General features: G+C 37.3%; 1 protein-coding gene across 1 annotated transcript; it reads right to left on the reverse strand.

Moving 5' to 3' along the window:
• Positions 1-250: 250 nt before the first annotated feature.
• Positions 251-14,358, reverse strand: LOC117992297 (beta-taxilin-like). Its single transcript, XM_034979962.2, has 7 exons — positions 14,203-14,358; positions 9,203-9,538; positions 8,434-8,631; positions 7,509-7,793; positions 6,566-6,739; positions 5,555-5,674; positions 251-4,722 (listed from the first exon to the last, which is right to left on the reverse strand). Exons 1-7 carry the CDS (start codon positions 14,269-14,271, stop codon positions 3,565-3,567), a joined length of 2,340 nt encoding a protein of 779 aa, XP_034835853.1. The 5' UTR covers positions 14,272-14,358; the 3' UTR covers positions 251-3,564.
• Between the last annotated feature and the right edge of the window lie 2,239 nt (positions 14,359-16,597).

Below are 16,597 nucleotides of genomic sequence, written 5' to 3' on the forward strand. Positions count from 1 at the left end.
TTACCATCCCATCGCCAGCGTGGCAGACTATGGCCTAAACCCATCTCATTCTGAGAGGAGGAGGGTTGATAAGGTTTTTTTTTATCCAGTTACAAGTTAGCCCTTGACTGCAATCTCACCTGGTGGTAAGTGATAATAATGAAGTCTAAGATGAAAGCGGGCTAGCCGATGTACATTATTTTCTGCCGCGTACTGTACCTACTTATAACGATAATGAAAAGTGGCTTAAAAAGAAAGGAAAATACAAATAATTCAAATCATTTCTTTTATTTCAGACAAAAATTGGTCAAAAATCTTGATAACATAAAAATTATAATACATTTTTGTAGCGTACAGAATCTAGTATTTATAAAATAAATACAACTACGTTTTTAAAATAAATTCAAAAGAAAATCGATCTCTATATGAAAACCCATATGAAATATTTTATTTAAAAAAAATACCATAAAGATTTTGTTTAAACAAAAATGCAAAAGAAAAAAATTTACTCAAAAGTAAACTTTTTATTATACTATCTTGGTTCTGCACACTACACTTATTCAATCGAACCGGTGTTGTTGTTGGGAACTAAAAAAACAAATAACTAAAAAACGTCTTAATTTAATACACGCACAAAATAGGCCGGCATCCGGATCCGGACCTCAGTCTGCCATGTGACCCTTGCTAATATTTGACATATCGTCGATTTAGGATCAAACCGAGTTCCGTCACTCTAGTTCACTGTGGTATAACTCTATCCACGGAAACAAGTTAGTACGGAAAAAATAGGCTCGTTTGCTCAGACTAAGTATTAAGGAGACTTGGCATTAAAATAATAATACCTTGTTAGAGCAAGTTAGGTGTATAGAAAAGCTCTGAAGAGTATGTATGTATGTATGTATGTATATACTTTATTGCACCACAGAAACACAAATGACAGGTTACAAAAAGAAATCTTAATAAGTAGGTACAAAAAGGCGGTGTTATCGCTAAATAGCGATCTCTTCCAGACAACCTTCACGCTAGGGAGAAGACGAACAAATGGATAATGGGAGGTGGTGTAAAATAAACCTAAATACCAATAGCTAAATAAACTAAACCATATAATAAGAATATAAAATACATATTATTAATACACTAATACATACAAATAAAATATAATAGACATACATAAGACTACATAGATATTATATATACACATATAGATTTAAATAATAATCTATGCCGTTACTGATGATAGCAAAGAGATAGGTAATGATCTTTGACGTCAATTTTAAATGAAGAGTGATAGAGACATAAACACAGTTTTTTGTCTTTGTCATAGTTTAGCTTTTTTTTGTTGGGCACATTGTAGTTTGTGCCCAACAAACCTCTGTGATAGTAATTTATTGCGAATATTACGAGTTTTTATTTAGTTTTCTGTTTTAAATTTAGTATTGAAGGTGTGTAGAAGCCATTTATGTTGCATTGCTGTGTAAAAGTTGTAGCGAACGCAAATTATGAAACATTACCTTTCATACGTAAGTATTATTTCCTTTGTTGTTTTGTCCCTTTCGGGTATACGCGTTTAACAAGTCTCTTGATTCTTAGTCTGAGCTCGTTTGTGATTGGATGGTCAATCAAAATGATTAACGCGCACTGACTTTTTAGTCTTTGTCATTTGTATGGAACGTAACAGAGAGCCATATATTAACTTCTCTCCTTAGATAGAGTATCATCATCAACATCATGATCAACCCATCACCGGCTCACTACAGAGCACAGGTCTCCTCTCAGAGTGAGAAGGGTTTTGGCCATAGTCTACCACGCTGGCTAAGTGCGGATTGGCAGACTTCACACACCTTTGAGAACATTATGGAGAACTCTCAGGCATGCAGGTTTCCTCACGATGTTTTCCTTCACCGTTAAAGCAAGTGATATTTTAATTTTAGTGGTGCGTGCCCGGGATTGAACCCCCGACCTCCGATTGGAAGGCGGACGTCCTAACCACTAGGCTACCACAGTTTCGATAGATATAGCTAGATAGAGTATAGAAGGCGTATAATGTAGTACATACATATAAAACTTATGTTATGCTCAAAAAGTAAAAACACCGGTTCGACGGAGACACAGATTGAAATCATTTTTGACTAGACATTTATATCAGGCACTTTGTAATTGAATGTAACCAAACTTCACCACACAAAATCTAGTCCAGTCATAATAATAATACTAAAAAAAACACCTGAGGTTTGATTTTAAGCAGTTGATTTCCTATGGTAGATAGACTGAAGGATAGAACCAAATTGGGTTTCTATTGAAGACACACAGTACAGTAATGTACATCGGCCTTAATACATCAATAGAATCTATAATAAATTACCAAAAGAACTCGCAGATAGATCTCTTAGTATAAGTATGTTGAAATACAAACTTAAGGAATTTCTTGTAAAAAAATGCTATTATTCCATAAACGAGTACTTTGATGATAAATTTTAAAAAAACTGTAAAATTTTCTTCTACAAAACTCAATACTATTATTTAATTATTTTTGTGACTAAATATATAATGTGACTAATTTTATCAAGACTTTGTACACGTTGTTAGGTATATCATAACATATTGCATGCTGATAGGCAGAATTTGGCTGTACCTTTTTGTTTTGTAACATCTTCACTGTTTACCCATATTCGCAATAAAGAAGTTTGTATTTGTATTTGTATTTGTACATGGCATAATATTGTATATCAAATATTTAAAAAGAGCAACCGCCGAGTTTTTTGCTGGTTCTTCTCGGTAGGAAAGGCATTCCGAACCAGTGGTAGATGCATCCGACGATTCAAAAGTACTTGTTGAATAAAAAATATTTTCATTTTTCATTTAGAATTATATTTCGGCTTTGTAGAGCGTTGTCTCTGGCGCTCATACCTATATGACGTTTTGTCGGTCTCAACGACAGAGACAAAGCTCTACAAATCTGCTATCTCCTTCTAAAGGTCGATGTACATTACTTTCTGCCGTGTATTGTACGCACCTTTGCATGCTTCAAATTTTTTTTCACAATCCACACTAATATCCGTCTGTTTGTCTGCTAGCTTTTCACGGACCATCCCTGAAGCCATTTTTACAATACATTTTTACATTTGACATAGACAACTTTTACACCGGAAAGTTATAGAATTTCAAGAGGATTATAAAAAAAACGCTGATAAAATTGCGGGCATTACTATAGTTCACAATAGTTTGACAAAAAAAATGGGTCCATTTAACTTTGTCTCCATCTTGTCTCCATAGTTTACAAAATCTTTAAAAAATCAAACTTGTCTCTTTGATTAATTATTTACTTCAACTATAAAATGACATAAAAAGAGTCTATTAACTATTTATTAATTACTATCAGGCAGTTTATAATCTTTTTTTAAATCGTAACTATGATTGCGCGTGAGTATAACCTCAAAATTCAAATTAGAATAAAAGGTTAGAAACTTTTTCTTAGTTTATTTAATTGAAAACCCAAATAAATTAACGTTACGATTTATTAAAATCATTCAAATCAACTATGTCATTTTATTTACAGTCAAAAGTTAAGTAAACTATTAAAACCCTTCAATTTTCAGCACTGATTGGTTTTTCATCAACTTTTTTATCGCCATCTAAAATAATACTTGTTTCAGTGTTTAATACTTCTACATTAACTTTGTTTTCAATTGATAAAGGGTTAAGTTGATCAACTTTTGATTTCACATCAACAGTTTGATAAACAGCGCCAACTTTTGATTCGATGTTAAGAACTGGGCTAGGTGCATCAACTTTTATTTTGGAGTCAAGAACTGGATTAATTGCGCCAATATCTGTTTTGACACCAAGAGCTGGGCTAACTACATCAACTTTTGGTTTGGAGTCGAGAACTGAATTGAGAGCATCAACTTTTGTTATGGAGTTAAGAAATGGATTAATTGCGTTAACATTTGTTTTGATGTCAAGAACTGGGCCAACTACATCAACTTTTGTTTTGATATCAAGAGCTGGGCTAGCTACATCAACTTTTGTGTTGGAGTCCAGAATTCGGTCAACTAGATCAAGTATATAAGGTATATCTTGTTTCACTTCAACATTTTTTGTTAATACTTCTGTCATTTTATTATCATTACAAACTGTTTCTACATTATTTTTAGTTTCTTTTTCGATTGTATTATCTATTAGTGTAAAATCAATTTTATCTTTTGGTGATTCCATTGCTAGTTTCTCATCTTCTAGTGTTTCTAGTTTTAGCTCCTTATCTGCTGAGGTATTTATTACTGTCTCGTTTATTTCTGTGGTTTCTTTTGCCACGTCAGTTTTCTCAGTTTCATCATTTTTCTCGACATCAACATTCAGTTTGTCATTTTTCTCATTTTCATCACTCTGTTTTTCGTTAATCTCAATTTCATTGCCTTCACCTAAATCAGAAAGATTTATGTTCGCCATGCTGATAGCTTGTATGAGAGATTCCATGGTTTTGCTGTCTATTTTTTCCTCTTTGATAACTTCGGTTTGTTCTTTATTCTCATCACCATTGGGTTGACTTTCCTCTGAGCTGTCTTTTACAGTTGCTTCGGCTTCTTTTATCACATTTTTGTCGGTTTTGTTCTTTTTAGATTTGGATTTCTTCTGTTTTTCAGGTTTGGGAGATTCCTCTTTCTTATTGGTTAGGACGTTTAATTGGCTCTGTAAGTGTGCGAGGCTTTGTCGTAACTGTACGCAGTTTGCTGCCATTGCGTCAACCTGTTTTAAAACATAGTTTGAAATTAGCGATATTTTGTTGAGACTTGAGAGTGAATGTTTTTTTTTTTTTTTTTTTTTTAATAGATATAGCGAGCAAGCGAGCAGGCGGGTCACCTGATGTTAAGTGATTACCGCCGCCCATGAACATTTGCAGCACCAGAGGAGCCGCCGATGCGTTGCCGGCCTTTTAGGAATTTGTTGGTCCGCCCCTTGAATAACCCCATGTTATAATCTAGTGGGAACACCGCCGATGGGAGTTGGTTCCACAGTTTGCACGTGCGTGGAAAGAAGGATCTGGCGCAGCGGACGGTCGAAGTGCACCAGACACCCAGATGGTGAGGGTGAAATTCCTTACGGTGGCGCGCGGTTGTAGAAAAAAGAGGGTGGAATGAGGTCAAAAAGCTCTTCAGAGCACTCCCCATATATAGAGGCGATAGAACACGCATAGAGAGCTAACGTCTCTGCGGTGCTCCAGGCTTTCCAACGAGGCGGTTAGTTTGGGATCGTCCACAAGTCGAACAGCCCGCCTTTGGATCCGATCAAATGGAAGGAGTTGAAGGAGGAGAATGTTCTCATTTTAGAAGTAAAAATATATTTTGGGTGGAAGTCGCGGGTATACCTACCTTAAAGTTGCTATTTTATCAAAATGATGTGTTTCTTTTTTTTTCTCCCAAGGGTATTTGGGGATGAAAGTGGTTGTTGGGGTGAAAGTTACAGGAGTGAAACTTGGGGATTGTCACTCACCAAGCTATTGAGCAGTTGCTAATGGCTGTTTCGAAAGTTGCCTTGGACATGCTGCAGTTAGAGCCGAGGGGGTTTCTTTTGTACTTACATTGGCGTTACTGGCGGGGGCGGGGGTTACGGTGGGCGCGGGCGCGGGGGGCGGCGTGGGTAGCGGCGGTCGCTCGATGTTGTGCTCTTTGAGAGAGTTGAGAAGCACTGTACGCTCCGCCTGTAATAGAACAATCCATGTTAATTTCATTCTTCCATGTCCTACATTCTCCTGTGCGTAGAATCATAGTGAAGGTGGGTGTAATGAAAATCGCGGTTAGAAGTGAAAGTTGGGTGCTGGGAGTGAAAGTTTGATACTGGGAGTGTAAATTAGGTGCTGAGGATGAAAGTTAATTGTCGGGTATGATTGGTGGTTTCACCTGCAGGGTCCTGCCGAGGTTCTGCATATACTGCAAATGTTTGGCAGCTGCAGTAAAAAAGGTACACAAAGAAAGTTTGCAGTGAAATTTGATGTTCAGGACGAAAATTGCGGTTAAAAGTAAAAGTTGGGTGCTGGGAGTGAAAGTTGGGTGTTGGATGTGAAAATTAGGTGCTGAGGGTGAAAGTTGATAGTTGGGTATGATTAGTGGTTTCATCTATAGGGTCCTGCAGAGGTTCTGCATATACTGCAAATGTATGGCAACAGCAGTAACAAAGGTACACAAAGAAAGTGTGCAGTGAAATTTGATATTTGGGATGAAAATTGCGGTTAAAAGTGAAGGTTGGGTGCTGGGAGTGAAAGTTGGGTGCTAAGGGTGAGAGTTGAGTGTTGGGTATGATGGGTGATCACACAGGCAGAGTCCTGCAGAGACTCTGCATATGCTACAAATGTCTGGCAGCAGCAGGAAAGAAAGTGTGTAATGAAAGTGGGGTGTTAGGGATGAAAAATCGTGGTAAGAAGTGAAAGATGCTATCCTGGGATGAAATATACTGTTGGGATGAAATCTGGGTGCTGGGAGTGAAAATTGGGTTCTGGGGTGAAGATTAAGTGCTGGAAGTGAAAGTGGTTTGCTGGGAGTGAAAGTTGAGAGTTTCTAGGGTAAATGGTAGGTATATGAGGGGATGGTCTAACCTGCAGGGTCCTGCAGAGGCTCTGCATCTGCTGCAAATGTCTGGCAGCCGCGGCGGCTCTCTCCTCACTGGCCTGTCTTTCTCCACACATATCGAGCAGGGCAGTTTGTGATGTTTCCCAACGTTTCTTCCACGATAGCGACTCCTTTTCTAACTTCTGGATCTTCTTTGACATCTGGTTTGGGACAAAAAATATTGTAGGTGTATACAGTAACATTTGTCTGTACGTATTCTATGCATTCGCGCATCGTTCATTCGGTAGAGTTGAAACAGTTGTACAGTTGTTGTTGGCACTTGCGTGCAAGTTCCTGACTTGTGCTCACAAATAGGTGGCGCGCGATAAGAAAAAAAGGTAAGATTATTTTTAACAATAGCTATTTCTAATATTATAGTTTTATCTCATTGGTATTTGATTCAGGCTTGTTTTAATATAAGATGTCTAAAAATACAATTTGTTTTAAAGATAGAAATTGTCGTATTGATGTGTTATTTCGTTGCATACCGAAAAGAGGCGAGTGATGTTTTGGTTTTTTTTTTAAATAATAAACAAATATCAGAGCACGTGGGAGAAAATTAAATTAAACTAGCTGATGCCCGCGACTTCGTCCGCGTGGAATTAGGGTTTTAAAAATCCCGTGGAAACTGTTTGAATTTCGTATAAAACGTTACGGGAAGCTTATGTCACTCTCCAGGTCTTTATCTATACTCATACAAACAATCACGTCAATCCATTGCACCGTTTCCGCGTGATTGAAGGACAAACCAATAAACAAACACACTTTCGCATTTATAATAAGGGTACTGATGTTACTCTATTACTAGGTTACCTTTTTGTTTTTGTAATATCTCCACTGTTTACCCATATTCTGTGTGTGTATATTCGCAATAAAGAAATTTGATTTGAATTGAATTGAATTGAATTAGATGCAAAAAACTCCACTCACCTTCTCCATCTGTTCTTTAAAGCCACCAAACACTTGATTACTCTTCACCAAGGCGTTCTGGAACTCGTCGTACTTGTCCGTATACACGGCCAGCTGGCTCCTTAGCCCTGACTCATTGCCTTGCAACTCCATATTCTTAGCTCTGAACTGTGCCAGATTCATTTTTAAGGTCTCCATGTCAGATAGGAGCCGCTCTTTCTCTGCTTGGTGCTCTAGGGCTGCTTTTTGGAGTTTAGCATCCGAGAGCTGAGATTCTAAGGTCATTTGTTTTGCCATTTTCTCTACCTACAAACACAGTAATAAATAAAACCAGTTAAGTGCGAGTTGTACTCGCACACGAAGGGATCCGTATCATCGTAAAGGAAATAAAACTTTTTTTTGTGACATAACCACTAGTTCAAGATTTTCAGATTTTTTAGGGTTCCGTACCTCAAAAGGAAAAACGGAATCCTTATAGGATCACTTTATTGTCTGTCTGTCTGTCGGTCTGTCAAGAAACCTATAGGACACTTTCCGTTGACCTAGAATCATGAAATTTGGTAGGTAGGTGGGTCTTATAGCTATTATTAGGGGAGAAATCTGAAAACCGTGAATTTGTGGTTATATCACACAAAAAAAATTAAGTTGTGGTCATAAACAAATGTTGCTATTTTCAACTTTCAAAGTAAGATTGCTATACCAATTGGGGTATCATAATATGAAAGGTATTTAATTGTACATTCTAAAACAGATTTTTATTTATTTTTAGGCATAATAGTTTTTGATTTATCTCGCAAAATGTCGATAAAATACGATTGTATTACGGAACCCTCAGTGCGCGAGTCTGACTCGCACTTGGCCGGTTTTTCACACATTATACAAGCAACTAGTCTTTGTCTTTCTTTATCACCAAAAGCATTGAATGGGTATGAAGCCAGAAACTCACCTGTTGTTCCCTCAACTGGTACTGCTGCACGACACTCTTGAACTTCTCCGTCATGCTGATGTTATCGTCGCGCAACTTGGCATTCTTGTCGTTGTTCTGCTGCAGCAGGACTGTGATCTCTGACAGCGTGTTCTGGAACTTTGCCTGGGTTTCCTTGCGCCGTTCCTCTTCTTCACGGATTTTGAGGAGAGATTCTTCCTGTAACATAATATTTCAAGTTTTGTTTAAACTAAAACTTCGTTGGGCGATTTTGGGATGAGTAAAGACTGCGAGGTCTCGTCACTGACATGCTAATTTTTGGCTATGGAAAATTAATCAGTACCCTTATTATTAATGCGAAAGTGTATTCGTTTATTGGTTTGTCCTTCAATCACGTCGCAACGGTGCAACTGATGACGTGATTTTTTGCATGGGTATAGATAAAGACCTGGAAAGTGACATAGGCTACTTTTTATCCCGGAAAATCAAAGAGTGTGGGAACATGGGACTTAAAAACCTAATTCCAGGCGGACGAAGTCGCGGGCATCAGCTAGTAGGTAATAAATTACACTTTTTGATGGTCGGTTGTTGCATTTGTAAGATGATATGGTGGTGATAATTTTTACGCGAACTTAAAACTAAAGCTACGAGGGTTCCAAACGCGCCCAGGTCTGAGAAGACGGTTTCTGCAATCTGTTCATCTTGGCAACTATTAAAACTATGATATGATGACATGAAAGGGACTGATGAGTACAGTCAAAAAGCACAGATAAAATCAAACAAAACATACCTTGATGGCCTTATTCTGTTTCTGCAGCTCTCTACAAAGGTTCTCAAGCTTCGACTTGACCAATACAGTTTTGTTATACTCATGCTGCAATTGCTCCTTCTCCTTTACCAACAACGCGTGACGTTTGTCCGACTGCTTCATATAAAAATGAAGTTTCTTATTATCGTCTGCCACTTGAACATATTTCTTACACACCAGTGACAACTTCTCGTCTAGTGTAGGCACTGAGTTTAGTGATTTCATGAACTGTTCAACATTTTTGTCGTCTCTTTTTGAGCGATCATCTTTTTTGGCCTTCTTTGGAGGGTCTTGAGGTGGTGGGGTGGGCGTTTTTTCCTGTAAGATAAGATGACAATTTTAATAGCACTGTATGTACATTCATGTAACTTTAAAAAATCTATTAAAAGTATGCTCTTAAAAAAAGCATATTATTCAGTGGAAGACTATGTAAATGATAAGAAAGCTTGGATTTGACTTGCTCCAGCAATGCACAGGGCTGCAATTGACTACATCAAAAATAAATAAATAAGACTTCACACACCTTTGAGAACACTATGGAGAACTATCAGGGATGCAGGTTTCCTCACGATGTTTTCCTTCACCATTAAAGCGAGTGACATTCAATTACTTAAAACTCATATAACTCTGAAAAGTTAGAGGTGCATGCCCGGGTTCGAACCCTCGACCTCTGATTAGAAGGCGGACGTCCTAACCACTAGGCTATCACAGCTTGTACACAGAAAATTGTTACATTGATATTATTGTAACTTTTTATGATTTGAAAAGAGTAACTGTTGAGTTTTTTGTCAAAAAAAAGTCAAAAGTCAAATGATTTATCCAAAATAGGTAATTAATTACTCTTTTTGATAGTCAGATGTTGGATTTGTAAGATATAGTGGTGATAATTATTACGCAAACTTAAAACTAAAGCTACGAGGGTTTGCTGGTTCTTCTAAGTAGCAGCTGCTTTTCTAACTGGCAGCAGGGTCCCCGACATAGCACAAGGGACTGCTTTGTCTTAGCTTCAGTGTTTAAAGCATCAGACTAGACTTTAAGTTAATACTTAAATAATTGAACTTTTATTGTTGAATTTGATAGTGATAGGCTTAATATAGGTTGCCATGGTATCTAAGCTGACTCTTGCATATTTTTACTAATTAGAATCAGTGGTGTAATTAGAATCAAGGGTGTGAGGTGTACAAGGAAATCCTCAATAGGAAAACCAAAAAACAATATCCTACACAACAAAGGCAAGACCAAACATACAAAGACAGTAACAATATAAAATCTAATCCAATTAACTTGAATTCTGTCAATAGCAGACCACCACCCAATCGAAACACAAAAGAAAAGAAAACATATGCTGAAGCTACCAACTCAAAGCCACAAGAGTCAGATACACAATCAAATTCATATAAAATATTAGAACACATGTTTATCAAGCAATCTGAAAAAATTGATTTTCTCCTACAACAAATGAGTACTTTACTACAACTCATAACAACGTTAATTTCGAAGACAACAAAATAGGTCTTAAAATAGGTACCTGGAACATAAATGGACTATCTCCTAACAAAGATGAAGTAGAAATACTACTTCATATGCACAAACTTGATATTCTTCTTATATCAGAAACACACTTTGTTAGTAGCAGTCTGATAAAGATAAAAGGATATAATATCTACAACACAAATCATCCAGATGGAACTGCACATGGAGGAACAGCAGTCATCATAAAAACAACAATAGAGCACTACGAACTACCACAATACAGTACTGAAGAAATCCAAGCAACTTCAGTATCTATCTCAGACAGAAATGGCGATTTTAATATCTCAGCTGTTTACTGTCCACCAAAGCATAGAATATCTGAAGAGCAATTTTCAAAGTTCTTTGGTAGCCTTGGAAATCGCTTTGTTGTTGGTGGTGACTGGAATGCCAAGCACCTCCATTGGGGCTCCAGGCTAGTAACCACTCGAGGAAGAGAACTAAAGAAGAGTGTGGATAAAAACGTCCTTATTACTATTGCAACACCAGAACCCACACACTGGCCTACAGACCCAAATAGACTGCCTGATGTTCTAGACTTCTTCATATCTAAGGGACTGTCTCGACTCTTCTTCACAACTAGTTCAACCTTAGATGGTTCCTCTAATCATATCCCAGTGATACTGACCATGAGTGCCCAAGCAATAACCAACATGAAAAGGCTACAACTTTACAACAAAAGAACGGACTGGGAAGCGTTTCGTAGTATAGTTAATGATGAGCTTCAATTAGAAATAGCGCTCAAATCGGAGGAAGACATTGATATTGCTACTACTAAGTTTATGACCACAATTCAGTCAGCTTGTTGGAAGTGTACACCAGAAATCTCCAATTCTTCACCAAGACACAATGCAGTTCCATCGGAAATTAAATTTCAAATCTTGGAAAAAAGAAGACTACGCAGAGTATGGCACAATAGTAGACATCCAGAAGACAAAACAGTACTTAACAAAGCAATTAAGGACCTTAAAGACACCATAGCTAAATCAAAGGATACTTTAACAAAATCATATCTGGAATCGTTGACAGCAACAAGTGCTACTAATTACTCCCTTTATCGTGCTTGCAAAAACCTAAATCAGCCTGCAGACCCTAAGCCACCACTCAGATTGGAGGGCAACATATGGGCTAGAAGTCAGCAACAGAAAGCTGATGCCTTTGGAAACCACCTGGCCCAAATATTCACGCCAAATGAAACTGATCCTGACACTGATGAAACAGAAATAGAAGACGTCCTCGGTCAGCCTTTTCAATTGGATATGCCCATTACGCCAACAAACCCAAGTGAGGTTATCAACATAATAAAACGTATGGATAGCAAGAAAGCGCCTGGCTTTGATCTAATTGATAAAAAAGTCCTATCAGAATTACCCAAAAAAGGTATTGTGTTCCTCACCATTTTGTTTAATGGCATCATTCGTGTTGGCTACTTCCCAGCACTATGGAAGGTCTCACAAATTATAATGATAGCAAAGCCTGGTAAACCTGTCCATGAAGTAACCTCATACAGGCCAATCAGTTTACTACCTGTGACATCAAAAATTTGTGAAAAAGTTGTGTTGCAGAGACTTATGAAGGAACTCTGCTCAAGATGTATCATTCCAGACCATCAATTTGGCTTCCGGCAGCATCATGGAACTGTCGAACAGGTACACAGGGTATGCAGAACAATTAGAGATGCACTTGAACATAAAGAATACTGCTCTTCTGCATTCCTTGACGTGCAGCAAGCATTTGATAAAGTGTGGCATACAGGACTATTGTTCAAAATTAAATCGCTACTACCTCATACATTCTTCGGATTATTGAAATCTTACCTGACTGATAGGATATTTCAAGTCAAGGAAGCCGAATACACCTCTTCGTTTCACCCAATTACAGCTGGTGTGCCACAGGGCTCAGTGCTAGGTCCTGTACTTTACACCATCTATACGAGTGACCTACCTCGAATTGACGATGTTACTGTGGCTACATTCGCAGATGATACCGCTGTACTTGCTCGCAGTGAAAATCCTGACGAAGCTTCGGCTATTCTACAACGTGGTCTAAACGAGATTGACAAATGGCTGTCGAAATGGAGAATTAAAGCTAGCGGTACAAAGTCAGTCCATATAACATTTACTCTTCGTCGAGGAAACTGTCCTCCAGTCTCACTGCGGAACAATCAGCTTCCGCAATGTGACAGTGTTAGATACTTGGGCATGCACCTAGACAGAAGGCTCACCTGGAAAAAACATGTTCAAGCCAAGAGGGATGAGATCTATCACCGATATAGAGGACTGTACTGGATGCTCTCAAGGAACTCCAGGCTTTCCCTAGACAACAAGCTCCTGATATACAAGACAATAATAAAGCCGATATGGTCATACGGCATTGAGCTCTGGGGATCAGCATGTGACTCCAATATTCAAATTGTACAAAGAGCTCAAAATTACATTTTGAAACAACTATCCAACGCGCCATGGTTCTTGCAGATATCGGAACTCCATGAGCACTTAAATATCAACACAGTAAAGGAAGAGATTAGAAGCTATAGTTGCAACTACAAAACAAGACTTACTAACCATCCAAATCGTCTGGCAGTGCAGTTGACAATGCCGCAGGCGATTCGTCGACTAAAGAGAAAGCATATACTGGATAATTAGCTGAGACCCATGGAGTTTTCCCGCTGGGGAAGTTGTCTCCAATCACGCCAACCAGTCCTCCAACCAATCTGCTCATAGTCCATCGACTGATCGCATGATAAGGCACAACAACAAAAAAAAAAAAAAAAAATTAGAATCAGTACCCTTATTATAAATGCAAATGTGTGTTCGTTTCCTGGTTTGTCCTTCAATCACGTCTCCTCCGCAACCGATTGACGTGATTTTTTGCATGGGTATTAAAGACCTAGAGAGTGACATAGGCTACTTTTTATCCCGGAAAATCAAAGAGTTCCCACGGGATTTTTAAAAACTTAAATCCACGCGTACGAAGTCGCGGGCATCAGCTAGTTATATTATAATTTAGGAAGTTACTGTAACTTATCTGAAGAACATGAAAAAACAACAACTTTATGTAGGTAGTTAGACTAGGTAGGTATTAATTAAATTTTCCAGTTTACAATCATGTTTTTGTTAAAATCTATTGTCTTAGCATCAGGTTATCTTTAACCTTAAAAGAATAAAACGTTTGAAACATGCTTTCGAACAAAAATATCGTAAACATTTCGATATTGGCACGACGCCAGCATCGGTAATCACAGGTTATCTTTATTTCCCATTTAACTTATATAAATGAAATGTATGTTATTTAATGTACATAGAAGGAATTCAGACAAAGAAATCCCATTTAAAAGGCTCAGAAAACTGTATTTTTCTATAGTTTTTAACGCTCCGAGTCAATCGTCATCCGATATTATTTTAAATTCTATTTATAAAACGGAGCGGTTTTATACCAAATGATCTACTTACTGCCACACTATTCTCTGGCAAAACATTCTCCGAACTTTCTTTAGGAACTTCTTCGGCAGTAGCTTCCATTTTAAACAATTAATTTCTTCGATATTTTAGGACAAACAAAACTAAAATAGAACGATAAAAATAATAGTCAAGTCAAATGGACAAATGTCTAAAATAGGGCGGCGCCAATGACATGCGCAATGACTCTATCGATAAGTTACGAGAATTCGATTATTTACACTACTTTCTCTCTCCTCGGTCTTGGTACCTCTGTACTTGAATAAGCTAGTTAAATTAGAAAGAGCAGCATAACTTTAGAAGAATATAATATTAATTTTTAGGGTTCCGTACCACAAAAGGAAAAACGGAACCCTTATAGGATCACTTTGTTGTCTGTCTGTCTGTCGGTCTGTCAAGAAAACTACAGGGTACTTCCCGTTGACCTAGAATCATGAAATTTTGCAGGTAAGTAGGTCTTTTAGCAGACATTTGGGGAAAAATCTGAAAACCGTGAATTACATCACACAAAATAATTAAATTGTGGTCATAAACTAATAATTTGTATTTTCAATTTTCGAAGTAAGATAACAGCTATATCAAGTGGGGTATCTATATGAAAGGGCTTGTGCATTCATAGTTTCATATTCATAGTTTTCGAATTATCGTGCAAAATGTCGAAAAAATACGACTGTCGTACGGAACCCTTGTTGCGCGAGCCTGACTCGCACTTGGCCGGTTTTTATATTCTGCAAACGATTTCCATTTATTCACCCTGGTTATAAAGAAATCTTATTATTATCTGCTATGACAGATACCAACACCTTCCTATTCCTTTTTATGAAAAACTGGAAAACTAATCGATGTCGATAGCATAAATAAAAATTTCAACAACACTAACCACTTACGTTCGGAAACATAACTTCCTTTAATATTGTTTTAAAATAAAATAGTAATATTAGCTGTTGTAGTTAACATTATCAAATACCTACATATTTTTGTAATTAATGTAAAAGTAAAAAAAAAATCACCCAACGCTATACAATGGATTTAAAACGACAGCTAAACTCATAGAGATGCTAAAGTATAATCAGCGGCCGATTGGTAGTTTACGCGTTTGTTTTTTGTGATTAATTCTGCAACTTTGCTTGCTCCTCGGACTCCGGAGACTTAGTTTTTCTCACTGAACTTATACGCAAATGCCTGGGCACTGATTTGCTTAAGTATTGGGACCCTTATTGACGGACTGTGGCTGCTTGGAAGTTAGAACTCGTAAGTTAACAAACGTTATCATTCAATACAAGTAAAGGCTCTCATGCGGGTTTCCTCACGATCTTCCTTTTCCTTCACAGCTAAGCAAGTGATATTTAGTTGTTACAATGGTATTAAACTCCGAAAAGTTAGAGGAGTTTTAACAGCGTTTCATAAAGTACCTATTATACAAATTGAGTCCATTGCTACTGGTGGTTATGACTTCATAGTAAGTACCTCCACACTACAAGTGCTTTCTCGAGTATGTTTCCTTATGTATCTAGAGCTGCCTAAAACGTTGCTCTTCATATGAAAGTTTGGATGTTTCTTACTCCTTCGCACCACAAATATTTAAAGAAACAATTTGGATTAGCTAAATTAGTAACAAAGATACCATATACACTGATTCTAAAGTCTTCGCAGACAACGTCATACCTAAACAGAAGCTGGTAGTGCCTAGTGGTATAGATTAAGCAACACAGTCAGTGGTCACTTACTCAGTTATCATAATTTTTTTTCAGGCAATGGTGATACAGTGCTGCATTCATTTCTTCATCCTGACAAAGATATGGATTGGGATATGTTGTGAACTCAAGCTCTTGGACCCCGTGCAGAGACAAATAAAATAATGAATGGTGCCAGATTAGATTTATAAGAAGCAGATGGTGATATAATTAAAATGTCTGAATCTAATCTACTTTAACAAAAGAATACATAAAAAATCATCAAACTGTTGTTTTATTATAAGAAGCAGATGGTGATATAATTAAAATGTCTGAATCTAATCTACTTTAATAAAATAATACATAAAAAATCATCAAACTGTTGTTTTATTTGCCTAAATAATTTAAATTCCAAAGTAATTTCCAAAGCTAAATCAATTAAATCAGAAAATGATTTGACTTTTGGACATTACTTTGGGGAATAATTTTAGAAGTTCCCCGAAGAGCCTAGTGGTTAGGATGTCCACCTCTGAATAATTGAAGGTTGGGGGTTCAATTCTAGGTACGCATCTCTAAGAGTTATGTGCGTTTTAAACAATTAATTATACTTAACTTGATTTAGCGGTGAAGGAAACATCATGAGGAAATCTGCATGCCTGAGAGTTCTCCATATTGTTCTCAAAGGAGTCAAAGGTATACTATTATGTTCAGCTTGT

This window comes from Maniola hyperantus, chromosome 21 (assembly GCF_902806685.2).
Source record: "Maniola hyperantus chromosome 21, iAphHyp1.2, whole genome shotgun sequence".
In the NCBI taxonomy this organism is placed as follows: Eukaryota; Metazoa; Arthropoda; class Insecta; order Lepidoptera; family Nymphalidae; genus Maniola; species Maniola hyperantus.